Source organism: Fusarium oxysporum, chromosome 9, assembly GCF_000149955.1.
Source record: "Fusarium oxysporum f. sp. lycopersici 4287 chromosome 9, whole genome shotgun sequence".
NCBI classification, from domain to species: domain Eukaryota; kingdom Fungi; phylum Ascomycota; class Sordariomycetes; order Hypocreales; family Nectriaceae; genus Fusarium; species Fusarium oxysporum.
In genome coordinates, this window is record NC_030994.1 from 1,696,590 (window position 1) to 1,722,939 (window position 26,350).

Below are 26,350 nucleotides of genomic sequence, written 5' to 3' on the forward strand. Positions count from 1 at the left end.
TCCGACTCACAAGAACGATACAAGGAAGAAGAGGCTGAGGAGGCGACAATAGGCATTGCTGTCTCCAAAGGGAAGACGCCCTCGCCGAAGCCTCTGCTTAAACTCCAGACAAATTTCACTCCGGGACCCATTCTGAAACCGAAGCCCAAGAAAATTGAGGTCCCAGCTCCAGTTTCGGTTCCAGCTCAAGCTCAAGCTCAAGCTCAAGCACCAACTCAGACCGAAGTAGAAGAGGAGGAAGACGGCGATCGCACGGCACGACCGACAGATCAATTGTATTTCACAATGCAGCAATGGGAGCCACCTTCGACGATAGATCAAATCTTAACCGCCGGTCCCATCAATCGAAGCGCTTTCAGTCCCCTCACACCAACACCCATCATGAGTCCAGCATCACCAAGATTTGGGCCGTTAACCCCGCATGACTATGACGATATTTCGCCCACCACGCGAGGAGAATGGGGCTTCATGATGGCAGACAATGCCTTCCAGAGTGGTCGCAAGGCCGGAGTTGAGATCTTTTGATATTGTAGGCTTATTTGTTTTGTTTTGTTTTGTCGGTTGCATGGCGAGCGTTTGGCTTCAAGACACCCCATTTGTTCGATTGCACGTATGCTTGGCATATTAGATCTTAGCGTTATAGAGGGCGGCGTATGTTTGTGGAGTAAATATGCTGGACAAAAATGGGGGAGGATAGATAGTACCATTCTTGAATATATTGAATAAACTTGGGTATCATTATCATCACTACCATCCGTACTTGCTCCCTGCCTCCTTTCGGTTATTCTTCCCCTTGGCAAAACTATCCTCAAGAGCTTCACGCTGGCTCTGCGCATTCTGTACCAACTGGCGCAAGCTGTGCTTTCCACCTCCTTGGATCGCGCGCACAGGGTTGTGAGTCTGTTCCTCTCCTGCGGCCCTAATCTCTTCGTTGTGTCTATATTCCCTATCCATATTGAAATTGATAACTTTCTTAGCTGCTTGGTTGCCCAGGCCATTGCGGCCAAAGAGCTCTCTTCGTTGAGCGGCGGTAAGGTTTAGGTCCTCGACTACTGTATCAAGGGACTCAGAGCCTAGTAATGTTGTTGCGGATGGACCTGCTTGCGCATGGCTGGCATAGTCGCCATATGCGCCCTCATCATAGGCCAATGAGCTTTCTGCTGTCGCAAACATTGGTTCGTAAGTGCCTGAAGAACTATTTTCTACTGGTTCAGAAGGCTCTTCTGTGTGCATAGAGAACAGCGACACCTTCTTGGGAACGGCTGGCGTGGCCTCTGGCGTTGCCTCAGCCGGTTTTAACTGAGCCTGTTCATGTGTGGGAGTCGGCGCTGGTTTTGCCAACCCTGAGTTCAGTTTCTTCTTCTTCTGGGGGTTCCTTGCCACAGACAGAGGCTTGAACATCAATGGCTTGCCCACCAACTTAACCTCGTCTGCTGGTTTTTGTCCTTCAGGTATATGTGGTTGCGCGGCAGCCTTCGGCGTCGGTAGGCTCATGCCGTCTGCATTGTCATTTGAATTGTTCAGGTCGCCTCCTATTTCTCTACTAAATCCTGGAGCTGCGCTAGTCTTGAACTGAAAGGTTGGTCTCGCTGTCGAACTGCTCGATGCCACGGGCTTGGGCTTGTTCGCGTTCTTGGGCGCTGGTAGAAACGAGTTGAAACCGGAGAATCTACCACCACCGGCAGTTTTGGTCCGTTTTGCTGGAGGCTCTTCGGCTTGCGGTTTATCGTTGACGAGCTGAGGGAGGCTGACAACGATTTTGCCAGGGTTGGACCTATCGACAACCTTTTGGAAAGGCTTCTTGGAAGATGCAGATGATTTAGGGGCTGGTTTGACAGGAGCTTGAACTTCGGCTTCGGAGCCTGAGCCGTCTGAGTCGGAATAGTCCACAAGGCCCATGGTGGTCGATTATTCGATTAGTTAGTTGATGTAATAGTGAAAGTACGAAAGAATCGCGAAGCTGAGCATCGCGACATGAAGTTGAAAGGTTCCACTTCTAACATGACTGTGCCGCAATGCAGCCACATCTTAACGAGGCTGTGCTCCACACTCAAGGGTAAGGTGAGTTCAGTTGAATGATAAGGTGCCTAGATTACCCCACGGCTCAACCCGTGCTTGTCTCATTGACTAGGTAGCAGTTACAGCGATGATACAGTCCCTGCTTTAGATTCTCGATTTCTTGACAATTCACGGCTTGGGGCAGGGTTAAACATGTTGAAGCAGTTACTCGGCTCTCGGGAAATTCTTGACCTCACAGGGTGAAGCGATCACGCATAATTAGTCGCGACTATGTCCGTCATACAACTTGAAGAGTGCGATCATGTCTTCGGTAATGGCTTTGCACAGATTCATAGGCTGACGTCCCGTCCAGACTCGTCTCCTACCAGCTTCGCACAAGCTACCTCGATGAAATTGCAGACGGTGTTGGAGAGCGACTCCTAAACGTCAACGATGGCTTCATAAATTCGGCTCCTTTTAAAGCCGCTGGCTGGCGACCGAATTCGTCCCACCACAAGCGGACACATTCACCTCCGATCCCTACTGCGATTGCCTCCGAGTACTTCCAAGCACCAAAGCAGGCTGGCCTCACACTCGAAGATGGGGAAGAAGATGGCGGTATGCTCACTGCGGGCGGTTCGGATACTATGGGTCCAGGAATGGCTACCAGGCGGCGCAGGCGTCGCGAGCAGATGGAAGAAGAGGACAGTAGTGACTTGAGCGATGAGAGCGACGACGATACGGATCAACGGGCTGCGCAACAGATCAAGTTTGCAAAGATGCCGGTCAGACACAGAGCGGGCTCGTCACCACTACAGAACACGAATTTGAGGCAAGTCGGGGCTGTCTCGCCAAGGGCGCCTCGCCGAGGCTCACAGTCAGCTTTGGTAACAGTGCAGGAGAGGCCCCGGAGAGACACAGTCACCAGCAGTGAGATATCATCCGAAAACGAGACCGATATTCCGACAGTCCAGAGGCATCGAGAAGCTGCTCGCGCTGCGGCAAGGGCTGCGAAGTTACAGGCTAGAATTCTAGAGGAGCCCTCGCCCGGTATTCAACGAGCGGACACATCTCTCTTGCCAGAGGAGGAGGAAGATTCCGATGAGGCTTCCGACTTGTCTGATAACTACGCCGAGAGTATAGACTCGGCATCGATTCTTGATGGCGTTGAAAACGCTATCAATGCTTCTCCCACCCGCCAGGTTGTGGGAACACCGCCCAAGAACTTTGTACGCCAGTCTACCATTCGCAAATCCAAACCGCCGACGCACCCCATTGTCCTCGGAGCGTTACCACCTCCCAGGCCGATGAGCATGATCAGACCTTTGAGCGTCGCCCAACCCAAGAGTTTGCTATCGGCCGCCCTAAAAGCCAAGGATAAGAAATCGTCTATTCCCTTCCAGAAGTTCGCCCATTTCAGTGGGCAGGGTACGCAAGGTTCTATTGCTGTGCGTATATATGCACCTTTCTCAAAAACACCCAGCAAGCCATTCCAGGTGCTTATCCGCCCACGTGTTCACGACGGACAAGGTGCCGAGCGGGTGGTGACGGTTGCGGACCTCATCGGCTTGAGTTTATACCGATACAATGAGGAGAAACTCGAACCTCCGTTGCCCAAGGGCAAGCTCAATATTAACTGGTGGACTCTACGTATGGTGGAAGAAGGTGGCGAAGTTGACGACGATTTCCCCCCCTTTGAAAGAACGAAACCGTTGACATCTTTTACTACGGTTAACAATGCTGCTGCGCGCGGTGGAGGCCGCATGCGATCTAATTCAACTGCTTACGACGACTTTGCGTTGGCAGAAGCTTCAGAGGAGGAGTACCTTGAGAATAAGTCACTCACACCACAAGAAGACGAAGAGGAAGAGCCAGCAACATCACAGGATAGCGGCGGGGGGGTTCCTCTCACTCCTACGGAGCCAGATGCGGACGCGACTCCTCGAGGCACTCCAGGGCCGGCTGTCAACCCGTTCCTAGCGGAGCGTCCGCGGCAAAATCCTATCGTCACAACGACATATCGGTCGAACGCTCCTCCAGCAGACATACCCCAGGCGCCTGCTGCAGCTCCCAATACATCCCGAGGGCAGCAAAAGCTGCTTCGGATTCATATCATGTCATCAGATGTCGCACCAGGTCAAATGGTGACACTAGATGTGATGACTGATACTTACTTGGCTGAGGTGCTGGACATGGTATGCCGAAAGAGACAGTTAGACAAGGCCAACCATGTTCTTAAGCTTCCTGGATCAGGAGCGGTAGTCATGCTGGACCGGCCAGTTTCGTCCATTGGGAATGTCTCAGACTTGGAATTGTACAGGCGACGATTTGCAACAGATGGTCCGTTGACGATTACCGGCTCGCCGGGCAGCTCGTCCCCGAAGATGCTGCCACTGGCCGACCAGGCCATGCAGAAACGCAGCAAGAAGTCTCAAACACCAATGGTCGGAAGTCACCCATTGGCGCGAGAATCGCTGAAGCAAGATGAGCTCAGCAACGCCAGCTACAAGAAGTACACTGTCTGGCGCAAGCAGCCCATGCGCATCGTCGGTATGAGCGAACGCATTCTAGTAATCGACGGCGAGTACATTCATATCATGCCAGCGTCTGGCGGTAAGGCGTTGCATGACGGTTCAGGCAAGACAACAACAGTGCACTTTAGTAACGTGGTTGGGTGCAAAGTCCTCCGGAAACATCCCACGAATGTCAAGGTGAGAGTTTGCTGTTCCTTTGATATTGGTTTACCATTCTAACAATGCCGCAAATAGCTTGTTGTGTATAAAGCAACCGAGAGCAAACGATATGACTTTGAGGCCCGTAGTGCATTGGAAGCGGCTGAGATAGTGGAGGAGCTTAAGAAGGGCATGCCTAAATGAGTGGGATCACAAATCTGAATGCTTTTAGGGGTTAGCAAACCGTTGACACACTCTCCAGATTTCAGACTAAGCACTGAAGACACGAAGACCATGGCGCAAGCAATCCACCGGAATTCCTCGTTGTTTCCACACCACTTGTATGTCACTCTGTATATTAGCAAATGGACTTGAGCTTGCCTCTTTCGCTTGTCGGCAGAACCTCAATCTCAATGGCAAACGAAACGACCCATTTCGTTTAACCCATGCCATACTTGGACGGACACTGAGCCATACTTTGATCAGTCCACGCGTGCGTTCATTGCATTGAATCTCGATGAGGAGCGGTGTCGGCTACGGCGTCAGAAGCGAGGCTGGAAAAGCTGCTTGAATTATTGACAGACCATGCTCGGTATAGTCTTGGCTAACATTGGCCAAGGCTGTCGAGCAAGGCAGTGGAATGTCGAAATGGCGATCCAAGGTGCCAAGCCGGGGTTATGGCAACAGGATACACATCATGGAGCACTGAAGATGAGGAGAGATGGAGTTGATGTGGAGACTTCGAGGGGCGTGTGTGGCGTTGAGCCAAGCCGGCCGCGACAGGGGAAGCTCTCGGATTGGATCAGGCCAGTAAAGAAGAGTGTTGGAGGTATCCGTATGTGCAAACTCCGTACATGTTGCGTGGTAACAAACAGTCTCCGAGCCTCATGACTGTGCATGTTGCTTGAATCAGAACCGATGCTGCCCTAATCGGCACGCAGAACAGATCATTTCTGCAATGATACACCATACACTGATTCAAACCCTTGCATCAATTGCTGATTGCTTGGTCTTTGTGCGATATGACACCAAAATCAGGCGCTGTAGGCTAAACAACTGGTGGCTCTTCTGGCTTGGTGTCGCGTGCGAGTGTATGTTATGTAACTATCGCTGCTCAATTCTGTGATATTGTCAGCAACTAAGGAGAAGATCAAGACAGCCAAGGGCTCCCTTGTCTGATTCTCCCCAGGTCGGGTGTTTCCACTGTCGTATCGGGGACTGACAATCAGTCGACCCTCTGCACTCCTTCAGACTCCTTTGGGCTTCTCGAACAAACATTAGTGGTTAGCAGACTTCTTAAAGTCTCAAGTCCTCCTGACTTCCGCGGTTCAGCTATTGAAGAGGCTGGGACAACTACTGAAGCAAAGAAATCAGGAACGCAAGGTTTCTCTCCAGGAAATGGTTCGAGGTTTGATTGGATGTCTTGGACATTGTTTCAGAGAAGTAAGCTTCCTTTAACGCCATGCAGAGTTGCAGGGTGTCGCGTGTGTGTGTGTGTTGCATCGATACCAGCAAAGTACAGTATGCATTCGTATACAGTGCAGTCTTTTAGGTAATTCCATAATTTCGATTGTGTTTGAACCCAATGTCTACAGGGCCAAAGTCCTTCTGACGAAGGATCATTATCACGGGAACAGTTATAAGGTCCCAAATTTCCAAGCTGGTTCACCAATGAGAAGGCCTTGTTAGTGGCCCATGGCCCCATGCAGACTGCCGTAGGGCTCGTGTTGGTCCTGATTCAACTGTAACGAAAAGAGCAGCCAGCAAACAAAGTGTGGAGCTTCCATCCCAAAAGGCCCACCGTGACGCAAATAATCACCTAAAATTGCGCGATAGAGGATCCATTAGCATTGGCATTGGGGAAGGCGAAGACAATGGAGGATTAAGTGCAGGATCATGAGAAAAGGGAGAAGGCGATGCCGGCGCTTTCATCTTTTTAGACACCAAGCAAACACCCTTTGAAGTAAGTCTGTATGCTAAAATAGTCTTCTCAGTTCCTCCCTGCTTCCTTGGTTTCGTCGCAGCTACAGAATGTTGTCTTAGGTGGGCGTGGCTGTGGTAGAGCCGATGCTGTGGCGAGCGTGGCTGACGTATCCGCAACTCAATTCAGTCCCACTTCTCTCTTTAGTCTATAACGTCAGAACAAGTTTATCCTCAAACTTCACGGGATTCGGCTTCATCAACTAGAGCTGGCTTTAACAGTTTTCTTGCTTTCGACCAAGGCGCCCCAATTTGTTGCCCCCGATCACAAATCTTGGCTCAATCTCGCCTTGGCGCCCCCGGATGCATGTTTAAAGCGTGCAGACCTCTAACGCTATGAACACGCCTGTTACAGCATATGCGCGAGATCGTGATGAGAGATGATGGAGGATTTGCAGTCACTGGGTACTCAACTACAGGGTACACCTGGTAGCCAAGAAATGCCCGTCCGAGGCAGCTGTTGCCTCCCATTTCTTGGTTCTTCATTTCAATATCCATCGCTGCTCATTTTCCGGTTTTTCTGATACAACTCGGAGAACGGCACTGAAACCCTGGTCGCAGAATATTATGCAGGTACTCGTGAGCTTGAATGTCAAAAGTCGGTCGTTTCGGTAAATCATTTATGCATTTGCCTCAAGATTCGAATGGATCGGGTAGCTGTCCAGGCTACAGTCATTGACCTGGTTCCTGCGCCCCTTTCAACATTACCACATACTTAGGCCATTGTACCTAATACCTGAAACCCCAAGACATGCCGCGTGAGCTTGAGGCTCAGCTCTGCACAAACGGTGTTTGCCAAAGAATGGGTCGGCCTCCGTTTGAGAACTTGCTGTATTATTCCCGGCGGTCTCGTGTAGGGCTAGCTGAGACGTGGGATGCTGTACTTCCCTCGCCTTGCATGACGTAAGCTAGGGGGCAGCTGAGGCCACTACATCTGGAAGCTCTGAATGCCGTATTCACAAAGCGCCCCAGAAAACAGCTCGGACTGGGCGATATCTACACTAGGTGCACAGTGTATGACATATGGCACTGGTACAGAGGCAGCAGTAGCTTGACTGACATCAATCTGAAGCACGAATATTTGGGTACAGGTCCGTTTCTGGTCCGTTAACTGCGCGGTTGGCTGTATCGATCGATGACCTAACTACGAATAGACATGCCTCCACCATTCTCCAAGCATACGAATCGCCAAGGCCCGGAGCTAGGGCGGACAGTCCGGGGTGAAGGGGGTGTGCGAATAGAAGTCATCGTCAAAGGCCCCAGTGCAATGCAGTCAGCCAAGATGGACGGCATAGCATGGCATGGTTCGTTTCTAACTGTCTCGGTCTGTGTCCATAAAACGTCTTGACTTCCAGGCTTTCTATTCTTTCTCTCCTCCTCTCTCATTCATCGCTGCCAACCAATTCAAGATCAGACTCTCTGTCACCAAACAATAAGCACTTCTCAGTCCAATCTTCTCATCAACAACACCAACATCATGAAGTACTCTGCTGTCACTCTTCTCGCTGCCCTGGCTGCCTACTCTCAGGTACGATGCTCTGTTCCCTAAGGTTCGCAGACTTGTCTTGCTAACATAATACAGGCCCAGTCCATCTCCATCCCTGGCGGTGACGAGGTCTCTTCTATCATTGGCGACGTTTCCTCCCGAATTGATGATGCCTCCTCTATCATTGAGGACGTGTCTACCCGCGTCGGTGATGAGGTCTCTTCTCGCCTCGGCGATATCTCTTCTCGCATCAGCACCGCCACTGAGACTGGTGCTTCTACAACCGTGACTGATACTTCCACCGCCACCGAATCCGCAGAGACCGAGACCGAGACCGGATCAAACACTGTCGACACCAGTGCTCTCGCCAGCGTGACCAGCGCTCTTGCCAGTGCCTCCAGCGCCATCGAGGATGAGATTGCTTCTCTCAGCTCTGATCTCGCCACTGCTACTGGTACTGCCAGCGAGGCTATTGAGTCCAAGATCGCTGAGGCCACCTCCAGGGCCGGTGCTATCGAGAGCAGTGCTGGTGCTGCCGCCAGCAGTGCCACTGGCGACAACGCTGGTGCCATGCCCACTGCTGCCGTCGCTATGGGTGCTCTTATGGGTGGTGCTGCTCTCTTTGCCAACATGTAGATTGGCATTTACGGAAGACAACAGTAATAATGAAATAAACGGTCAAATCTTCACGCGCCATCATTTTAACCAACATGGAGCTCTTGTGTATATCCAATTCTGATGAAGCAAGGATATGACAGGGTTCGGGATCTTAATTAACTAGCGTTGCACATCTGCCGTTAGTGTGATGAAAAGGGGAATCTGGAATTGAGGGATGCCAATGTCTGGTGCAGCCTTTGTAACGGTGACTTTGTCAATAGCATTACTTACATGAAACGTTCTCGACCTTGGATATTAAAATAAAGATGTTTCGTATTATATGTTAGCCCAAACGATGAATTTCTGTGCTTTATGCTCTTTTGTGCTCTCAATTGCGTGAGTAATGCAATGCTATTGCCTGCTCTTCTCTGTGATATGTTGCGGTCTCAGATTTTCCCTTCAGCTTAATCAACTCTCATTGACCCCCTCGATAAGTGGCATGAGATGTGCATAACGGTTTCGCCCCATGATTTATGGTTTCGTGAGCTACTGTCGCGGCTAACTTCTACTTGTATCATATAAGCTAAAACTGAACGTCTGGTTATTGATAATGGACATTCCACTTCGTCTTTCAATCACTCTAGCTTGAGGTTGTTCTTCAAGTCAATGACTTGCAGTGAAACCATCACACCTTGACGGCACAACTACAAACCCAGCGGGAAGAATTTCTAGCAAGTCGCCTTTCTTGTCGATAGTGATCTTCTGGACTCAAGTGGCGGGAATAAGGAGGTGCTGTGAGATGCGCATTCCAGTCATGATAATGCAATTCTTTCTCATCTCTGGTGGCTAAGATAAAGGAAAGTTCACTCTTTCATGCTTATATCAGTATGATTCTATGGTCACTTCCTTGATTTCAACCTCCCCTGAGCTTCACCGGTTACCAATGTAGTAGTCCAACTCAGTACAGAGCGCCAGGACAGGTACCTGCAAGACAACTAATAAGCTCCTGTTTTCGGCGGAAGAAAGGTAAAATAAAACTCTACGTGGACGTCTTCATACTTACTATGCACTCTTTGGGAATGAGTATGTCAGGCCTGCCAGCCTCAGCGAGCTCGAGAAGAACCATAGGCTCCGCCGTATTCAAACACAATTATAAGAACTTGGCTCGCAAGGTCTATTTGAACCTTCAGAACAGCTACACGATTTATTTTTTCTTTGCTCTCAACTATTTACTCGGTATGGAGCTCAAATCAGAGAGGAAACACACTAAGAACGCAACCTTGTCAATGTCAGCCGTTTGCGATTCTTGACTTTACAGCTAATGAACAGGAGCTGAGGAAAGTAACAACATTTCAAGCTTATTTCAGTGCTTCTCATCTCTCATGTTATTCCGATATGAATCTTGGCCAGTGTAGTGGCTTGAGCAAGACTTGAATATGGCTGCTATGAATAGTGGCTGTTCTCTAAGAGGGCTTTGAAATCCTTCGAGCCTAAGTTACTTCGAAGCGTATGAATAAATGATTATCCCAGTACCGTGCTGAAATATGCTTCTGAGCCCCATCTGTATCTAATTACATTATTTCCTTTAGTACTTCCCTAACTTGTCTGTACCAGGTGCTTGGTATGATGGTCATGTCAAGGATAGTGACGGGGCGGAATCGGGAAATGGAACCAAAAACTTGCTATCTGTGTTCCAAAGGATGCATGGCTATCCTATCCCATTAAATTAGTAGGTATATGCATTGAGCACAGTCCGCATTTGATTGTTTATCTCATACAAGCTTACCAAGCCATGCAACTCTGATCCGGGAGAATCATCACAGTCAAATCTACTGGCTGTAGCATAACCATGTATTATATACTATATAGGAATATCATCATGTCTTGGGCCTACTCTCCGCCCATAACTTATCGATAATCTGGAAGACGGCCGTCACGCCCTTCATGGTCTCTTCATCCACCTGTCCACCCAGCTTTTGCTGGATCTTGTCTGGATGCCATCGCACACGCTCATCCCTGAGCTTAGCCACAAACGATTTTTCTCCTATCTCTTGTGGATTCAGTCCATTGACAAAGAACTCGCGCACAGTTGGCTCATCCACGTCTTCTATGCGACCGCCTTCAACCGGCCATGCAATTTCCGTAGGTGTGCCCTCCCAGTTTATCCAAGCTTTCGTGTAGTCTTCCCATCGTTGTTCCCAACGTCGACGTTCTCTGCGCTCCTCTCCACGACGGATACTATATTCCATGTCCTCTTGGAGTTTCTGCGCGCGACGATCCTCGGTGGCTTTGCGCTTCTTCGCCTCTTCACGGCGAGCACGCTCCTCAAGCAAGCCAGCATTTGTCTTTTCCCACATTTTCTGACGTACATAGGAAGCGTACTCTTCATCTGTCATTTGTTCTAGGTGACCTGTAGGCCCTACGCGCTCGTTGGGGTAGACGTGGACGGGTTGGCCATATACACTTTCCCAGTATGCAGCGCCCTCATCATCGGCCATGGCGTCGAATAGAGATTCACGAAATGCTGCGTCGGGATCTAGAGGCTCTGGCTCATGAGGGTTTTTTGGTGTGGGAGAGCGATGTCGCCGACGGTGTCGGTGTCGGCGGTGACGGACAGGTGAACGCCCATGACTGTCATCATCATCATAATCTCGATGCCTATGTCTGTCTCGCGATCTTCGACGAGATCTATGGTGGTCCTTCAGCCGGATGCGTGAGCGCCTCGGCGCTGTGGTGTCCCCTTCGTCATCTTTATCGTTGCGCTGGGCGTCGGTGTGCTCTGATGTCGCATCGAGCGACGGCTCTCTCTTGACGTCAACTGGTGATCGCGATTCGGGAGATCGACTCCTCCTTCGGCTTTTGGGCTTGTCAGGGTTGATAGAGGAAAGGATATGGCGTCTACGAGGCGACTTCTCGGTTTCGCCCATCATTCGAGGGCCGTGTAGTTCGAAGGCATTGAGTAAGTGACGCTCTTGGCTTTGCGAGTCTGAGAATTTGTAGTTGTAAGTTAAACTTTCGATGTGGGGATTAGTTGTTGCTGGTGCACAGACCTTACTTTATATTCATACCATGATTATCCATCGACTTGAATGATGATGAACCCAGCAAATAGGTATGCACTGAAAAGAAAGTATAGGCTCTAATAAAATTCAATGGGTATGGGGAGCCATTGTGGTGCATGTTGTTTTAGTGATTGCAGGTATGGTTGTGTGTCAGAGAATTGTATTAACTTTTGTGACAGTCAGACTGAGTTACATGATCAGAACTTGAGATGTACACAAGGTTATTCATTTCACCCAAACAGACGAATCCTTCAGGGAGCACTATCGCGATATCCAACCGACTATCATACAAGTTCAACAATACTTAAAAGGTGCTATGACTTGAGACTGTACTGGAATACAATGTCTGGTCTTCCAGTACAGGGTAAGCAGATTTAGCGTGTTGATCAAGAAAGGCTAGCATCCACAGCCAGTTATTCGCTATCAGACAGTACTGGGTTTCTAGTATCTACTCCAGTTTTGGTGTGGTAAGATAGAAAAAACGATAATTACTGAAGGGTACGGAGGTACTAGTCGTGGAATTATACCTTGATAGTCCAGCCACTACAGAACATTGACCATTACGATAAGGAGGCAACTTGGAGTGAAACATGGGCCGCGGACCACTACCTATTATTCGCATTCACTTCAAGTCGAAAGTTCTACACACCAAGATCCCCATGCTAGAAAACAACGTTGCCCTCTGAGGGAAGTGATACTGATCTCTTATCTCACATCGTTAATCAGTTATAGTCGACGCTATTCCAAAAAGTATCCCTTCCCCTGAATTCATTGTCTCCATGGGTTGGCCCCTAGGGGGGATTTTAAGGGTCTAGATGCCCCGCAGCGGCCAATCGACAGCTAGCAAACCGTCGCAGGGCTGGTATTGATCCAATCCATTTCAAACAGTGTCCAGGCTGACTGACTCTGATGAGCGAGGCCAGATAAATTTGTTCGACACCCAATACCAACGCCAACCTCTTTCTTGTCCGCTCCGCCCTTGCGTCTTGTCTGTCGTCGATACTGCGCTTCAGTCCCTCGATAAGCGCATATCCAGATCGTTACACTTGACGACAATCAGTGAAGACCGCAACATGCGTGGATAGTCTTTACAGCGGCACCTCTTTTCCTTCTGTTCTGGCATCAGTCTTTTGCGCATAACCACCCAAGAGTCAATTGACATCGCATCAACCATGGGAGGGGTACTATTACTTCTCGGCCTATGCGTAAGTGAACCTCGCCCATTCGCCGATAAACCATTGAGACTGACATTTAATCAAGCTAATCATGGCTTTGGCGTACGTGTGACCTCGACCATAGACTCATGCCCTTCCCGTCAATTGCTAACATGCCCAACAGCTCATTCCTCGCCGGAGCGCTGCCCCTTTCAATGTCGCTTTCGCAATCACAACTTCGATTACTCTCGAGCGTCGGTGTTGGAATATTGGTCGGGACTTCACTTATAGTCATTATCCCCGAAGGAATCGAAGCTGCAACCGCGCCTGCGGAGGCTGCTCACATGCATCGAGTTCGAAGCCTGGTGCGCCGAACCCCTTGGAGCCATGCCGTACTCACACGTGGACTCCCTGAGTCAATTGTCACAATAAGCACCGGCTCAATCGAGAAACGAAATGACGAGTTGGATACCGAAGCGCTTGTCCGTCGCATTATAAATGCAGCAGCGGGGAATGGTCGAGTCAAGCGCGCCGATATTGAGACCGCCGTTGAAGCGACAGGTGATGATACTCCAGCCACCCCAGGAGCCGGCGATACCACAAAGGATAGCACTACCGACAATAAGGGATCGGAAACGGCGGAGAGTGGAAAGGATGGCCAACAGAGCCATGACGGGGACCATGAAGCGGAGCATGAGAAAGAGGAAGCGCATGAGCACGAGCACGAACATGCCGTTCCCACATTCGAAATTGGCTTCTCGTTGACTCTGGGTTTTCTGTTAATGTTCCTGATTGATCGACTTCCGCGCCATGCGACAGAGAGTCTTCATTCTGCACCCCAGACCCGCCATATCAGCCTCGACAACCTCAACGGTGATTCCGCCTCGGTTGACGAAGAGGCGGATGGGTTCCTGGGATCCCTGACACCTACTCCGCGACGAGCGCGCAGCCTGGCAACGACCACTGGACTGGTTATCCACGCCGCCGCCGACGGAATTGCAATGGGTGCCTCGTCGACCACTTCAGATATGAAGCTTGGCTTCATTATCTTTGCGGCCATTATGATTCACAAGGCTCCTGCCGCCTTTGGCCTTACTTCACTTCTCCTCAAGCAGGGTCTATCGAAGCGAGCTGCTCGAGGACATCTTATTGTATTCAGTTTGGCCGCACCCTTTGGTGCGTTGACAACATGGACATTGATCACTCTGTTAGGTGGTGGTAAGGTTGAGAGTGATCACTGGTGGACCGGCATGCTACTCCTCTTCTCTGGTGGCACGTTTTTGTAAGTTAAGCATGTCTTTCTTGACATTCGTCACTGACATCTCGATAGATATGTTGCTATGCATGCGATGCAAGAGGATACTACCCCCCATACTCATGACCACGGCATCAACGGCTATGCAGACAGTAGTGCCGCAGCCCAGCGGAAACTAAAGGGACCGCAGATGCGCGATACATTGGCCACCATGGGTGGTATGCTGGTGCCACTTCTTACACAGTTTGGCCACCACCACTAAGTCGCAAGCACTTCATTCGTCTTGTATTCCCCTGCTGCGCATATTGAGATTTTGGGACGGTATGTGGTGGAATATAACAGCCATAGACAGAGTTTGGGATGACATGGCGCTTTCAAGATTTCTTTCTGTTTCGGAGCCGGCGAGCTCACTTTCGCTGCGTGGGAAGGGACCAGAATAGACTCATGAGCGATTTTCACGGCGACAAAAGCCGGGATGGTGGAAAGGAATTTATAGGGACAGCATGGGACATTTACGGTCTCTTGGGTTGCAATAGCCGCACAAATAGTACTCTTGAGATATGTTGCAGGCGTTCTTGACTGCGGCTGCACAGCATCGCTATCACATGCCTCAAGGCCAAATTCTCTATACAGGACTGTATCTTTGTGTCACTTGATCACTGCAAGCAACTCCGGATATATCAGATCGCATCTGGTTTCAACGTAACCCAGCCGCAGCCAAAAGGAGATATGCCAATGGTGGTTTTGGTTGTGGATTCATCTGGTTCAACCTAGGTTTCAAAGAGGAGCTTTATAAAACCAACTGAGCTCTAGGCAGGGATACAAGGACAAAGCTGCTTCACACATAGTCACAGAAGCAACAAAATGGCCTGATGTTTTTGTTTGAATGATACGTAGAGCATTCCAAAGTGAAAATGGACAGGGGATGCTGAGATAGTTTATTAGTTACTGTGGAGGGTGGGTTTAATTCTCCGCGTTTGTAGATTGGACGATCCGATACCTTTGGGAATTCAATAAACGTTGTCTTGGTAGGGTGTAAGACACGAGAGAATTCATATAATATAAAGAGATTGACGGCCGTTTAGGACAACTTGACTAACAAGACGTTGAATCAAGTTAACAGTGCTTAGGGAAAAGCCAAGATTGGTGTTCGGTCAAGTCCGCTCACACTTTTCTTCACAGCCTCTACGAAAATAGTAAGGGGCTCAGTTCATTCAGCTTCAAGGCCAGGGTCTTGCAGTGCTTGCTAGTCTCGTTACAGGATTGATATGTAGCTTTTCCAAGGCATTATGCGTCGTTAGTGTGGTACTACTAAAAGTTAAATCTCCAGGGCGGATCAAGGAAGAAAAAAGGTTGGTCGTTTACGCCATTGGCGCTTCTGGTGAATGTTCCGAGGTCTTCTTTTCTTCGATGTACCAAGGTATCCTCTCTGTATTGACAACCGACAGCGTCAGAGAGTGAGAATTTACGGCATCGTGGCTTGCGCCAGAAGTTTGGATGTTGGCGTTTGGTAAATGTTCATCCATGTGATATTTCTTACCGGTCCTTGCAATAGATCAAAGAGCCAACAATATGTTATGATATGTGGTGTAGATAAAATCAAGGTAACATGAACCCTCGTATATCAATGATCCTCAAACTCCCTGCACCTGATCGTCCAAGAAGCCTTAAAGAGGGGTTCGTCAACACACTCGACACGGCATCCAATCCCATCTTGTCGAGAGCCGCCTGAAATGTCACATCTTATCACATGGCTATACTCGATGGGGGAAGCGTAGCGATGTCTTGCAGGAGTTTGCAGTGCGGAGTCCCCCATCTTTGCTCCGAAGATATGTACATACTATGGTACAGCACAATCGTAGCTGATCCTCACATGTCATGAACAAGACACAGCTGCATATAGCTTGTGTGAAGATCGACGTAATATCAGAGGCTGAGGGTCGGTGAAACCGTCATGATCAATGCTGCAAAAAGTCAACAGCCACGAACTGCACCTGAGAATGGCGCACGGCTTCAACCACCTACACTATGCAGGAACCAACAGAGGTATCCAATCCCTTCGTTGGGTACAATCTGATCTGGTGAACGGTGGAGATGATCAATTCGATCCAAGGTAGGATTCATTTATTCAGGGTCGACGGAGGCAGGGCCAGGGAACTACTGTAAAAAACGACCAGACTAGGATCTGTTTCACTGTTTGAAACAGGTTTGGCATCTCATGTTTCAAAATCAATTTCTCGATGAATTGAGTTGAAGCGTTTGCAGGTTGAGAACAAGATTAAAGAATGTACTTTATTAATGAAGCGAGATTTTTTCCAATGGCGGGAATGTGATTGGAACGTCCCTGCATTGAATGAGCTGAAGGAAGAAAAAGCAATGAACAGAGCGGGCTTGAAGTGCTAGGTTGGTTCCTGCGCTTCTCTCCTTACCTACCTCAGTCTATTCCATCCACTTCTAGGTACGGAGTATACCTCACTTCCGTTTGATATTAATTAGATGGATGCTGCTTGTACTGTAAAACCCTTCGACGACACCAGAAAAAGGAACGATGACCAAGTTCCGTTTTCGTTCACGGACCGTCTTGGGCTTCAAAACTGCTTCGTCCTACCGTAGTTCTTTCTCTCAATCGATCGTCCCTTATTCAGCCAAATTTCCCTTCCTTTGTCTCGCCTCCACTGCTGCATCTGCTGCATCTGGTCATCAGATTGATTCACTTCCTCGACGCCTCAGAATCGAGTCGGTCATCTCGTCTTGCCTTACAAAGACGGACAAACCCATTATACATATCATCCCATATCCTCGGTAAGACAATCTCGCACTTTCATTGTGCGCAAACCTTTTCTCAACACAAACTTCCATACCCGGCTTTGCCAGCTCAACTCAGGAGATATCCTTGTGCCGGTCACGGCGACAGCCGACATAGTCATTGTCAAAAACAACACCCAAACGGAAAGGCAAAGGCAAGAGAACCGCTACAACAAGGCCCTGAACTGTACTGCAACCAATGCCGTTTAGCGCCTCTACGATCCCGCCATCGTCCTTGGCCTGCACCCGACCCACGCGCCAGGTCATCAGCCAGTCCCAGGCTCATTCTGCGAGCCAAGATTGTCATCCCAGAACAAACACAGGTGTTCCCGTCCCTGGACGTGTACCGGTACCGTACCGCCTGTCCGTCGGCTCTCTCCACTATCTCTAGTGACTATCGCCATTCACCGTTGGTTTCTGCTTTCTGCATCCTTTCCCTTTTTCAATATCTGCACCTAATTCTGTTCGAAGCCAACGCAACATTCTTATACCGAGCTTTTGCGCGATTATAAGCGATTCGCTCTATTCTACATGTGCTGACATCCTCCTCGAATTGTTGGCAGAGGCCTCGTACGGCTTGCTTTTTGTTTCCCCACCCACGATCCATCGTCGGCCTCCCCTCGATATCAGCCGTTGTCGTTCAAGTAATCCACCTCCATCAAGTTGTTGATCCTCCTCACAAACCGTTTCAAAGTCTGTATTCCAACCCACACCAACATCTTGGAGGGCGACGACCCGGGTCATGGCCGGTTACCAACGACCCATGAGTTTTTCAGAAAGACGAGGAAGCGCCCTCAGTGACGACTTGACCCTCGGCACATCGACGAACCCCATGGTTAACCACCGCTTGGAAAAGCTGCCTCAGCAGCAACGGCACTTGCGTGGACCTCCTACTCCCAGCATGTCTACACCCGCCGCGGACTTTGATCAACAGCTCACTGGCTCACCTCCACCGCCTCCCACACCCGCTGCGTCTCCGGGACCATCGCATTTCCAACCAGATTGGAGTGATGCGGCTGATGATGAAGACTTCTTTCTTGCCAAAGTCCGGCAACACTTCAAAAACTGTTCCGGTCCTCAGAGGACTCGAGTCCTCGCCGATCTGCTGAACCTCTGTACCAGCCAGCAATTGAGTTTCGTTCATCAATTTGTCAGCCCTTTGTTGAAAAAGGACCCCTTTACAAGTCTGCCAGATGAACTGTGTCTTCGGGTAAGGAACATCCTTATATCATTGCTTTCCCTAGATCCGGTGGGCTTACTCACATGTGTAGATATTATCTTTCATCGATGACCCAAAAGTTTTAGCACGAGCCTCGCAAGTTTCCAAACGATGGCGAGATCTCCTTAGCGACGACATGACATGGAAGAATCTTTGTGTCAAACACGACTACGGCCGCCGACTATCAGAGGTCTACACACACGCACCTAATTTCTCATCGAGACCATCAGTACAGGCTCTGCATGGACTCGATGCCGACATGACCAGCAGCAGCAGTTTCCCAGGCGCGCGCCCTTATTCTTACACCTCAGGGACCCGATCGTTCGAGGGCTCGAATACCTCTGGTCGACCCAGGTTACGGACTTACAAGTCTCACTTCAAGCAGAGATATCTAGTTGAAGCTGCTTGGCGATCTGGCGGTACTAGCACAACGCGGAATATTACCCAAGAGGGGGGCGTTGTTACAAGCCTGCATCTGACACCCAAGTACATAATTGTGGCACTTGATAATGCCAAGATTCATGTGTTCGATACTGAGGGAGACTCGCAACGCACCCTGCAGGGACATGTTATGGGTGTCTGGGCCATGGTTCCCTGGGATGATACTCTGGTCAGTGGAGGCTGTGATCGCGACGTGAGAGTATGGAACCTCAAGACTGGGTAAGTTGAGAGTCATAATCAGTCTCGATCATTTGCTGACAGGATATAGTGCCTGTTTACACACCTTGCGAGGTCACACATCGACAGTTAGGTGCCTGAAAATGGCAGATGCAAATACGGCGATTTCTGGATCCCGGGATACCACCCTAAGAATCTGGGATATCCGAACCGGCCTTTGCAAAAATGTTCTTGTTGGTCATCAGTCCAGTGTTCGGTGTCTCGAGATCAAGGGCGACATTGTCGTATCCGGTAGCTACGATACTTTTGCTCGAGTCTGGAGCATTTCCGAGGGCCGTTGTCTTCAAACGTTACAGGGCCATTTTAGTCAAATTTATGCCATTGCGTTTGATGGTAAGCGAGTCGTGACGGGCAGTCTGGATACCAACGTGAGAATTTGGGATCCGAGTTCTGGGTATGTGTCTCTTCAAACTACAGATAATAGCTACTAACAGTTCGAAGTGAGTGCCTGGCTATTCTCCAGGGTCACACGTCTCTTGTTGGACAGCTTCAGATGCGCGGTGACACCTTAGTTACTGGTGGATCAGATGGATCGGTTAGAGTTTGGTCATTGAAAGAAATGTGTCCGATCCATCGTCTTGCAGCTCACGACAACAGTGTCACCAGTCTGCAATTTGATGATACTCGAGTCGTGAGTGGCGGCAGTGATGGTCGAGTTAAGATCTGGGACCTCAAAACTGGACATCTCGTTCGTGAACTCATCGCGCAAGGTGAAGCTGTCTGGCGTGTTGCCTTTGAAGATGAGAAGTGTGTTGCTTTGGCCTTGAGACACGGCCGTACAGTCATGGAGGTAAGCCGATATTGGACGAGGGCTATCCACGCTCAAGACTGACTTTGATAGGTGTGGTCGTTCTCACCACCCGAAGATATGCTCTATGACCGCCCACTCTCGCTTCAACAGCGGGTACTGGAGGATGACCCGAGTCGCCCATTGAGCGCCATGGCTATCGACTATCGCACTTCGCAACAGACTTTGGCCAGTTCTAGCCGAGACGCTTCAACCCAGGATGTCGAAATGAACGACGCTGGCCCTTCAACTGCCCCATTGCAGGGCGGTACGTTCTTTCATGACGACTGAGCTGGGAGTTCGGTGATCTCAACGATGGCCCTGCGTCAACCATCGTGATATGACATCGGCGAGCACCAGCATTTCAAGCGTACCCGATTTTGTGGATTCAACATTTAGTATCGAAGACGGATCCGGTCATCCGCACTGCATTGCACTATATTCTTTCTTCGAATTGTTGTAGAGGCGCCAAGGGTTTTTGAAAGCATGTTTTGGGCGTTGCTGCATCACCACCAGTTCACAAAATATGTTAGTTATGGATGGATCATGCGAATTTGCATGGGAGTATGACAGCATGAATCAAGGGGTTATGGGAAACTGGAGCCACGGGAATGGAATACGGAGTTGCATCTGAAGGCGGCTCGGACTATATCAGAAGCCAATGTCAGCGTCCTGGTCTTTGACATTGATCGTTATCTTTATCATAATACCACATCGGCGGCGTGTGTATAGAACGATTAGAAATTAGCCCAGTAATGTTGGGTTCCACCAATAAGACTTGCCAATTCTTTGCCTTTTTATTTTGGAGCCAAGTGTGAGTTATAAACTGCCATCATGGGCCATGTTTTCGTTCCTGGGTGGTAAGATCGTTGAGCCCGAATATTTCCAGGGACTGAGAGTACCTTAGTAAGGGACTTCCGACCTCCACCAGCAAAACCTATTGTCGTGACTCGGAGGTAGAAGGGATGATGTGGATAGAGCCCCACATCGGCGAGAATTACACCGACGAAGTGGTGTGTCACTTGGACGGTCTTGTATGGAGCAGAAAGATGGTCAAGAGGTGGTCTTTTGATAATCGGAGGACGTCTACGGGCTTTTTAGCAGAACTTATCGATATAAACATTTCCTCGGAGAAGATTATCTCCTCAATTGGACTGTCTGGAGGTATTCAAAGAGAACGCAAACATGTACACATCACGTGACCGCTAAGCCTATTCAGGACTAGACCCACCAACAATTGGAGGCCAAGCTCAACGCTCTGCCGCTCAACAGCGACTTTTTCTGAGCTCCATCCAGCCAAGTCGCAGTTATCAACTCGACAACGTCCTGATCCCTCAGTTCAATTCTCCATATCCACGATGTTGTCTCGAGCTCTCCGTCTCCCCAGGGCTGTGCCTATGCGCACCAAGCTCGCCGCTCCCACTTACACTGCCATTCGCTCTGTCACCACCGATGCTGCTTCGGCGTCCCTGAGCCACTCAGTCCCCAAGGTGAGAAAATGCGCACTTTCCATCCCGCAAGGGTCCTTCGGAATACCCTCGCCCGACACTTCGCCCTCCGCAATGCGCCTACGAACCATCACTGACTCTTCGACTGCTACAGTCCGATGACGAGCCTTTCTCTGTTAACCTCAGCGATGAGAGCTTCGAGACCTACGAGCTGGACCCCCCTCCTTACACCCTGGAGGTGACCAAGAAGGAGCTGAAGGATATGTACCGCGAGATGGTCATCACCCGGTATGCAATACCATTTCCCACGACCTCAATACGACATTTACTGATAATCCCGCAGACAGATGGAGATGGCGGCCGATCGTCTGTACAAGGAGAAGAAGATTCGTGGTTTCTGCCACTTGTCTACCGGACAGGAGGCTGTTGCCGTTGGCATTGAGCATGCCATCACCAAGGAGGACGATATTATCACCGCTTACCGATGCCACGGCTACGCCCTGATGCGTGGTGCTACCGTTCGATCCATCATTGGTGAGCTGCTTGGCCGACGTGAGGGTATCTCCTACGGAAAGGGTGGTTCCATGCACATGTTCGCCAAGAGCTTCTACGGCGGTAACGGTATCGTCGGTGCTCAGGTTCCCGTTGGCGCTGGCCTTGCCTTTGCTCACAAGTACAATGGCAACAAGAACGCTTCCATCATCCTCTACGGTGATGGTGCTAGCAACCAGGGCCAGGTCTTTGAGGCTTTCAATATGGCCAAGCTCTGGAACCTCCCTGCCCTCTTTGGCTGCGAGAGTAAGTCAATATTATAAGAACGAGCCAGAGCACTACTGACAACTCCGCAGACAACAAGTACGGTATGGGTACCGCTGCTGCTCGTTCTTCCGCTTTGACCGACTACTACAAGCGTGGTCAGTACATCCCCGGTCTGAAGGTCAACGGTATGGATGTCCTTGCCGTCAAGGCCGCCGTCAAGTACGGCAAGGAGTGGACTGCAGCCGACAAGGGACCTCTCGTCCTCGAGTACGTCACCTATCGATATGGCGGTCACTCCATGTCTGATCCCGGTACCACCTACCGAACCCGTGAGGAGATTCAGCGCATGCGATCCACCAACGATCCTATTGCTGGACTCAAGCAGAAGATCCTGGACTGGGAGATCACAAGTGAGGAGGAGCTCAAGAAGATTGACAAGGAGGCTCGTGCCCACGTCAACGAGGAGGTTGCTGCTGCTGAGGCCATGGCCGCGCCTGAGCCCAAGCCTGAGATTCTGTTTGAGGATATCTACGTTCGGGGATCCGAGCCCGAGTACATCCGTGGCCGTATTCCCGAGGAGAACCACTACTTCCAGTAGAGGGATTGAGCGCGAGGCCGTACCACCATAATGATTTGAGCACTTGTTGCTTGCTGTAATATACATCCATGATCTATCTAGAAAGAGGCCTGGCATGGTCCGAAAATGGAGAAGGGCGAGGACCCAGGATTGCTTTTTTCGTGTTACTCATGGATGTCTCTTTGTCCTACTGTGGTTTTATATCAATGGCTTTCTCAAAGTTAGAATCAATAACGAAAGAAATCACCCAATATCATGATATTTGGCGAGCCATCTCGGCCTATCTCCCCCGAGACAACAAGAGCTTGCAGGGGCCCCTCTAACAATTAATTAACGCGCGCTAATAAATTTGATCGACGCCTCACCTAACATGGGAATAGCCCGGTGCACGTCCTGCCTTACTAGGCAACCGAGTCACGTGGAGCAGGCATCTCGCGCGTTCTGGTCGCACCTGCCTTCGCGAATGGCAGCTAATTAACGCGACAGGTTGCCTAGCGGGCGCGTCATGCTACTCAGTGTCAGGTCAACTCGCGGGCTCACAATTGCCCCTCTCTTTCTACAAAACACTTCCAGATTAATATCACGACCTGTAAATTGTTGTTCCTTGTGTTCGTTGCGTTTGTTTTCGACAAGAATTCCAGGCATCATGGCACCAAAACAGGCGACTCTCGGGTATGTCAAGTCCGGACAGAGCACAATCGGGTATATGGAGGGACAACTAAAAGTTAAAGATTCGATCACTGACCAAGGCCAATTGGTAACTACAGGAAGTTCTTTGGGGCAAAAGGTGCGCCTCCTCAACAGACAAAGCTCTCCTTCAGCAGCAAACCCAAAAAAGAAGAAGCGAAGCACGAGGAGGAGGCTAACATGAATACCAAATCGGGCTCAGATTCTGAGAAAGGTATTTTGCTACTTCGATGAAATCCTACGATATTCTAAATATGGATCAGAAACAAAGAAGCGAGCAAGATCAGAAGACAAGACCAAGCCCGAGCTGACGCCCATTAAGAAAGAGGAAGTCGATGACGAGAGCGATGGACCTGTCACCAAGCGAGCACGACGAAGTCGAAAGCGAGTCGAGGACGAAGATGACGATGAGATGATTGAAGAAACTGTGAAGAAAGAGAAACATGCATCCCCCAACAAGTCAAAGGTCGCGAGTACACCCCCAAAGGTCAAGTCGCCCAAGAGGTCAAAGGCAACCCCTAAAGCCAAGGCGGCCGAAGAACCTACTCCCGAGGAGAACGACGAGTCTGCCAAAGAAGAAGCATCGACAGCTTCAGCTTCAGAAGCCGAGCTTGACGACGAGGCAGATGTCGAAGATAAGCCTGAAGTTGCTGCCAAGGCTCGCGAGAAGGTCCAGACAAAGTTCAAGTCCAAGACGAAAGACCCCTATCCTGACTGGAAGCCCGGCACCCCTATTCCGTATGCGGCCCTGTGTACAACGTTCTCTCTTGTGGAAATGACCACCAAAAGATTGATTATTATGGAGCATTGCTCTCTGTTCCTTCGCCAAGTCATGCGCCTGACCCCTGAGGATCTATTACCTACAGTCTTATTAATGATCAACAAATTGGCTCCTGACTACGCTGGTATCGAGCTTGGTATTGGCGAGTCGTTAATCATGAAGGCTATCGGCGAGACGACCGGACGAAGCCTCCAGGTGATTAAGGCTGATCAGAAAGAAATTGGTGATCTTGGATTGGTGGCTGTAAAGAGTCGATCAACCCAGCGCACTATGTTCAAGCCCAAGGCTTTGACTATCAGGGGTGTGCATCAAGGCCTAATGAACATTGCTACTGTCACTGGTAACGGTGCTCAGGGGCGCAAGGTGGATGGTATCAAGAAGCTTCTTGCTGCAGCTGATGCCAACTCCACTGGCAAAGTCGACATCACCAAGGACAAGGGAGGACCGAGTGAAGCCAAGTTCATCATTCGATTCCTGGAAGGAAAGCTGAGACTTGGTTTGGCTGAGAGAACCGTTCTTGTTTCTTTGGCGCAAGCTATTGTTGCCCACGAGGCAGATGCCAAGGGTAAGGTCCCTAGCACCTCAGATCTTGAGAAGGGTGAATCAATTCTCAAGACGGTCTACAGGTAAGCCACGTGAACCACTGTCGCTGACCCATACTTACAAAACACAGCGAACTTCCGAGCTACGACGTGATTATTCCTGCAATGCTAGAACATGGGATCATGAAGCTTCGGGAAAATTGCAAGCTCCGACCCGGTGTACCTTTGAAGCCCATGCTGGCCAAGCCAACCAAGGCCATTACTGAAGTACTCGATCGCTTTGAGGGACAAACCTTCACCTGTGAGTATAAGTATGATGGCGAAAGAGCACAAATCCATTATGTGGCAAAAGATGCGCCTCAAGAACTAAACGAAGCGAGTCAAGGCGCCGCTAAGGAGGCCGCTGCTGGTGTTGCTAGCATCTTCTCCAGAAACTCCGAAGATCTCTCCAGGAAGTATCCCGATATTCTTGCCAAACTCCATACCTGGGTCAAGCCGGACACCAAGAGCTTTGTCCTGGATTGTGAGACAGTGGCCTGGGATGTCGATGAGAAGAAAGTGTTGCCCTTCCAGCAACTCATGACACGCAAGAAGAAGGACGTCAAGGTTGAGGATGTCAAGGTCAAGGTTTGCGTATTTGCATTTGATCTGTTGTACCTCAATGGAGAAGCCGTTGTCGAGAAGGCACTGCGTGAACGACGTGAGCTTCTCGAAACCGCGTTTAATCCCGTGGAAGGCGAGTTTTCCTTCGCTACCCACATGAACGGCCAGGAACTGGATGAGATCCAGGTTTTCCTTGATGAAAGTGTCAAGGCATCATGCGAGGGTCTGATGGTAAAAATGCTGGATGGGACTGAGAGTGGATATGAGCCCAGTAAGCGAAGTCGTAACTGGCTCAAGGTAAGAATTCGAAACTGCATTACTAGAATCTGTTTGACTGACTGCCATCATAGATCAAGAAGGATTACCTCTCAGGCGTCGGTGATTCCCTGGATCTTGTTGTTTTGGGCGCATACTACGGCAAAGGCAAGCGTACATCTGTTTACGGTGCATTCCTTCTGGCCTGTTACAACCCTAACTCAGAGACATACGAAACTGTTTGCAATATTGGAACTGGCTTCTCAGAACAGGTCTTGGAGGATCTCCACACCCAACTCTCTGAGATTACCATTGATAGGCCTAAGCCTTTTTACTCACACTCTTCTGGTGGTCAACACCAACCTGATGTCTGGTTTGAGCCTCGGTATGTCTGGGAAGTCAAGACAGCCGATTTGACCCTCAGTCCACGTTACAAGGCCGGTGCTAAGGAAGGTGTCGACCCGTCAGGAAACAAGGGCATCAGTCTTCGATTCCCTCGCTTCATCCGTGTGCGAGATGATAAGAAAGCTGATGCTGCCACGACAAGTCGCCAGGTTGCTGAAATGTATCGCAAACAGGAGAGCGTGACAAAGAACAAGGGCCCCTCTGTTGATGATGACTTTGAGTATTAGAATTAGTGTTGGTCTCTTGGGCTTTCTCAGAGGAGAAGTTTATGCATCGGCTGGTATGTTGCTGCTCCGGCGTTGGTTTCATTCTATATCAGGATTTCAATCAAGCGTGGGAGTTGCACGCTGAAAGAAAAACTAGGGGCTATTTTGACCCGACCATTACTTCATGATGATTTAAGCGATTTTATGATAAATGCTCAGATCTGATTCTACCATGTGGTTTGTTTCCTGGCGTGCGGTTTTTGGCTGCAAATACGGGAATACTGGCGGGCTGAATCGATGTCTGTCATGCTTTAGGGAAAGAGAAAAACATCCAACACTAAGCTTAGATATAAGTGATGTAAAGATTTACTAAGCCTATATTAACTATAGCTAA

The 26,350-nt window shown here is 49.7% G+C and overlaps 9 protein-coding genes across 23 annotated transcripts in view; 7 read left to right on the plus strand and 2 right to left on the minus strand.

The window, feature by feature from the left end:
* Positions 1–525, plus strand: part of FOXG_09440 (uncharacterized protein) — a gene marked incomplete at both ends in the record, with an annotated part of 1,582 nt that extends 1,057 nt beyond the window's left edge. The window contains one exon of the mRNA XM_018388598.1: positions 25–525. Within this exon, the coding sequence (XP_018246690.1) occupies positions 25–525 (501 nt within the window). The remainder of the gene's footprint in view (positions 1–24) is intronic.
* A 1,577-nt stretch (positions 526–2,102) lies between these two features.
* FOXG_09442 (uncharacterized protein) lies at positions 2,103–6,042 on the plus strand. Of its 3 annotated transcripts, XM_018388600.1 has the most exons (4): positions 2,110–2,312; positions 2,372–4,709; positions 4,767–4,874; positions 4,933–6,042. In XM_018388600.1, the coding sequence occupies exons 1-3, from the start codon at positions 2,290–2,292 to the stop codon at positions 4,872–4,874; spliced, it is 2,469 nt and encodes an 822-aa protein (XP_018246692.1). In that variant the 5' UTR covers positions 2,110–2,289; the 3' UTR covers positions 4,933–6,042. The 3 variants fall into 3 exon arrangements, with proteins under 3 accessions (XP_018246691.1, XP_018246692.1, XP_018246693.1); XM_018388599.1 differs by having other exon boundaries at positions 2,103–2,312; positions 4,767–6,042; XM_018388601.1 differs by having other exon boundaries at positions 2,110–4,709; positions 4,767–6,042.
* Positions 6,043–6,809: 767 nt separating this feature from the next.
* On the plus strand, positions 6,810–9,119 carry FOXG_09443 (uncharacterized protein). Of its 3 annotated transcripts, none has more exons than XM_018388603.1 (3): positions 6,810–7,741; positions 7,805–8,178; positions 8,233–9,119. In XM_018388603.1, exons 2-3 carry the CDS (start codon positions 8,128–8,130, stop codon positions 8,770–8,772), a joined length of 591 nt encoding a protein of 196 aa, XP_018246695.1. In that variant the 5' UTR covers positions 6,810–7,741; positions 7,805–8,127; the 3' UTR covers positions 8,773–9,119. The 3 variants fall into 3 exon arrangements, with proteins under 3 accessions (XP_018246695.1, XP_018246696.1, XP_018246694.1); XM_018388604.1 differs by having other exon boundaries at positions 6,824–7,752; positions 8,233–9,101; XM_018388602.1 differs by having other exon boundaries at positions 6,824–8,178; positions 8,233–9,103.
* Positions 9,120–10,486: 1,367 nt separating this feature from the next.
* On the minus strand, positions 10,487–11,940 carry FOXG_09444 (uncharacterized protein). The gene has a single exon (XM_018388605.1). The coding sequence runs from the start codon at positions 11,661–11,663 to the stop codon at positions 10,611–10,613; it is 1,053 nt and encodes a 350-aa protein (XP_018246697.1). The 5' UTR covers positions 11,664–11,940; the 3' UTR covers positions 10,487–10,610.
* A 404-nt stretch (positions 11,941–12,344) lies between these two features.
* On the plus strand, positions 12,345–15,077 carry FOXG_09445 (uncharacterized protein). 7 transcript variants are annotated; one of them, XM_018388606.1, is made up of 5 exons: positions 12,345–12,657; positions 12,710–13,000; positions 13,056–13,072; positions 13,134–14,231; positions 14,280–15,077. In XM_018388606.1, the coding sequence occupies exons 2-5, from the start codon at positions 12,968–12,970 to the stop codon at positions 14,464–14,466; spliced, it is 1,335 nt and encodes a 444-aa protein (XP_018246698.1). In that variant the 5' UTR covers positions 12,345–12,657; positions 12,710–12,967; the 3' UTR covers positions 14,467–15,077. The 7 variants fall into 7 exon arrangements, with proteins under 7 accessions (XP_018246698.1, XP_018246700.1, XP_018246701.1 ...); XM_018388608.1 differs by having other exon boundaries at positions 12,714–13,000; positions 14,280–14,946; XM_018388609.1 differs by having other exon boundaries at positions 12,719–13,000; positions 14,280–14,946.
* A 1,512-nt stretch (positions 15,078–16,589) lies between these two features.
* Positions 16,590–20,493, plus strand: FOXG_09446 (F-box and WD-40 domain-containing protein CDC4). 4 transcript variants are annotated; one of them, XM_018388613.1, is made up of 5 exons: positions 16,590–18,219; positions 18,281–18,888; positions 18,938–19,300; positions 19,348–19,696; positions 19,748–20,493. In XM_018388613.1, exons 1-5 carry the CDS (start codon positions 17,752–17,754, stop codon positions 19,982–19,984), a joined length of 2,025 nt encoding a protein of 674 aa, XP_018246705.1. In that variant the 5' UTR covers positions 16,590–17,751; the 3' UTR covers positions 19,985–20,493. The 4 variants fall into 4 exon arrangements, with proteins under 4 accessions (XP_018246705.1, XP_018246708.1, XP_018246706.1 ...); XM_018388616.1 differs by having other exon boundaries at positions 18,938–19,696; XM_018388614.1 differs by having other exon boundaries at positions 19,348–20,493.
* Positions 17,276–17,413, minus strand: FOXG_20050 (uncharacterized protein; the record flags this gene model as incomplete). The annotated part of the gene is made up of 1 exon (XM_018400331.1): positions 17,276–17,413. The coding sequence occupies one exon, from the start codon at positions 17,411–17,413 to the stop codon at positions 17,276–17,278; it is 138 nt and encodes a 45-aa protein (XP_018246709.1).
* A 302-nt stretch (positions 20,494–20,795) lies between the features above and the next one.
* Positions 20,796–22,818, plus strand: FOXG_09447 (pyruvate dehydrogenase E1 component subunit alpha). Its single transcript, XM_018388617.1, has 5 exons — positions 20,796–20,857; positions 20,913–21,183; positions 21,296–21,429; positions 21,485–21,939; positions 21,990–22,818. The coding sequence occupies exons 2-5, from the start codon at positions 21,052–21,054 to the stop codon at positions 22,496–22,498; spliced, it is 1,230 nt and encodes a 409-aa protein (XP_018246710.1). The 5' UTR covers positions 20,796–20,857; positions 20,913–21,051; the 3' UTR covers positions 22,499–22,818.
* Positions 22,819–22,957: 139 nt separating this feature from the next.
* Positions 22,958–26,330, plus strand: FOXG_09448 (DNA ligase 1). Of its 2 annotated transcripts, none has more exons than XM_018388619.1 (5): positions 22,958–23,149; positions 23,245–23,378; positions 23,428–24,571; positions 24,619–25,387; positions 25,441–26,330. In XM_018388619.1, the coding sequence occupies exons 1-5, from the start codon at positions 22,983–22,985 to the stop codon at positions 25,975–25,977; spliced, it is 2,751 nt and encodes a 916-aa protein (XP_018246712.1). In that variant the 5' UTR covers positions 22,958–22,982; the 3' UTR covers positions 25,978–26,330. The 2 variants fall into 2 exon arrangements, with proteins under 2 accessions (XP_018246712.1, XP_018246711.1); XM_018388618.1 differs by having other exon boundaries at positions 22,963–23,179; positions 25,441–26,168.
* Positions 26,331–26,350: the final 20 nt, after the last annotated feature.

Coding starts and splice junctions, on each gene's coding strand:
- FOXG_09442 (XM_018388599.1), top strand. CDS start 2,290: ATGTCCGTCATACAACTTGAAGA. Junction 2,313..2,371: donor TCCGTCATACAACTTGAAGA/GTGCGATCATGT, acceptor CGTCCCGTCCAG/ACTCGTCTCCTACCAGCTTC. Junction 4,710..4,766: donor AACATCCCACGAATGTCAAG/GTGAGAGTTTGC, acceptor TGCCGCAAATAG/CTTGTTGTGTATAAAGCAAC.
- FOXG_09443 (XM_018388603.1), top strand. CDS start 8,128: ATGAAGTACTCTGCTGTCACTCTTCTCGCTGCCCTGGCTGCCTACTCT. Junction 8,179..8,232: donor CCCTGGCTGCCTACTCTCAG/GTACGATGCTCT, acceptor AACATAATACAG/GCCCAGTCCATCTCCATCCC.
- FOXG_09444 (XM_018388605.1), bottom strand. CDS start 11,663: ATGATGGGCGAAACCGAGAAGTCGCCTCGTAGACGCCATATCCTTTCC.
- FOXG_09445 (XM_018388606.1), top strand. CDS start 12,968: ATGGGAGGGGTACTATTACTTCTCGGCCTATGC. Junction 14,232..14,279: donor TTCTCTGGTGGCACGTTTTT/GTAAGTTAAGCA, acceptor ACATCTCGATAG/ATATGTTGCTATGCATGCGA.
- FOXG_09446 (XM_018388613.1), top strand. CDS start 17,752: ATGGCCGGTTACCAACGACCCATGAGTTTTTCAGAAAGACGAGGAAGC. Junction 18,220..18,280: donor CAGATGAACTGTGTCTTCGG/GTAAGGAACATC, acceptor TCACATGTGTAG/ATATTATCTTTCATCGATGA. Junction 18,889..18,937: donor GTATGGAACCTCAAGACTGG/GTAAGTTGAGAG, acceptor GACAGGATATAG/TGCCTGTTTACACACCTTGC.
- FOXG_09447 (XM_018388617.1), top strand. CDS start 21,052: ATGTTGTCTCGAGCTCTCCGTCTCCCCAGGGCTGTGCCTATGCGCACC. Junction 21,430..21,484: donor CGCGAGATGGTCATCACCCG/GTATGCAATACC, acceptor ATAATCCCGCAG/ACAGATGGAGATGGCGGCCG. Junction 21,940..21,989: donor TGCCCTCTTTGGCTGCGAGA/GTAAGTCAATAT, acceptor ACAACTCCGCAG/ACAACAAGTACGGTATGGGT.
- FOXG_09448 (XM_018388618.1), top strand. CDS start 22,983: ATGCTACTCAGTGTCAGGTCAACTCGCGGGCTCACAATTGCCCCTCTC. Junction 23,180..23,244: donor TCCGGACAGAGCACAATCGG/GTATATGGAGGG, acceptor TGGTAACTACAG/GAAGTTCTTTGGGGCAAAAG. Junction 23,379..23,427: donor GGGCTCAGATTCTGAGAAAG/GTATTTTGCTAC, acceptor AATATGGATCAG/AAACAAAGAAGCGAGCAAGA.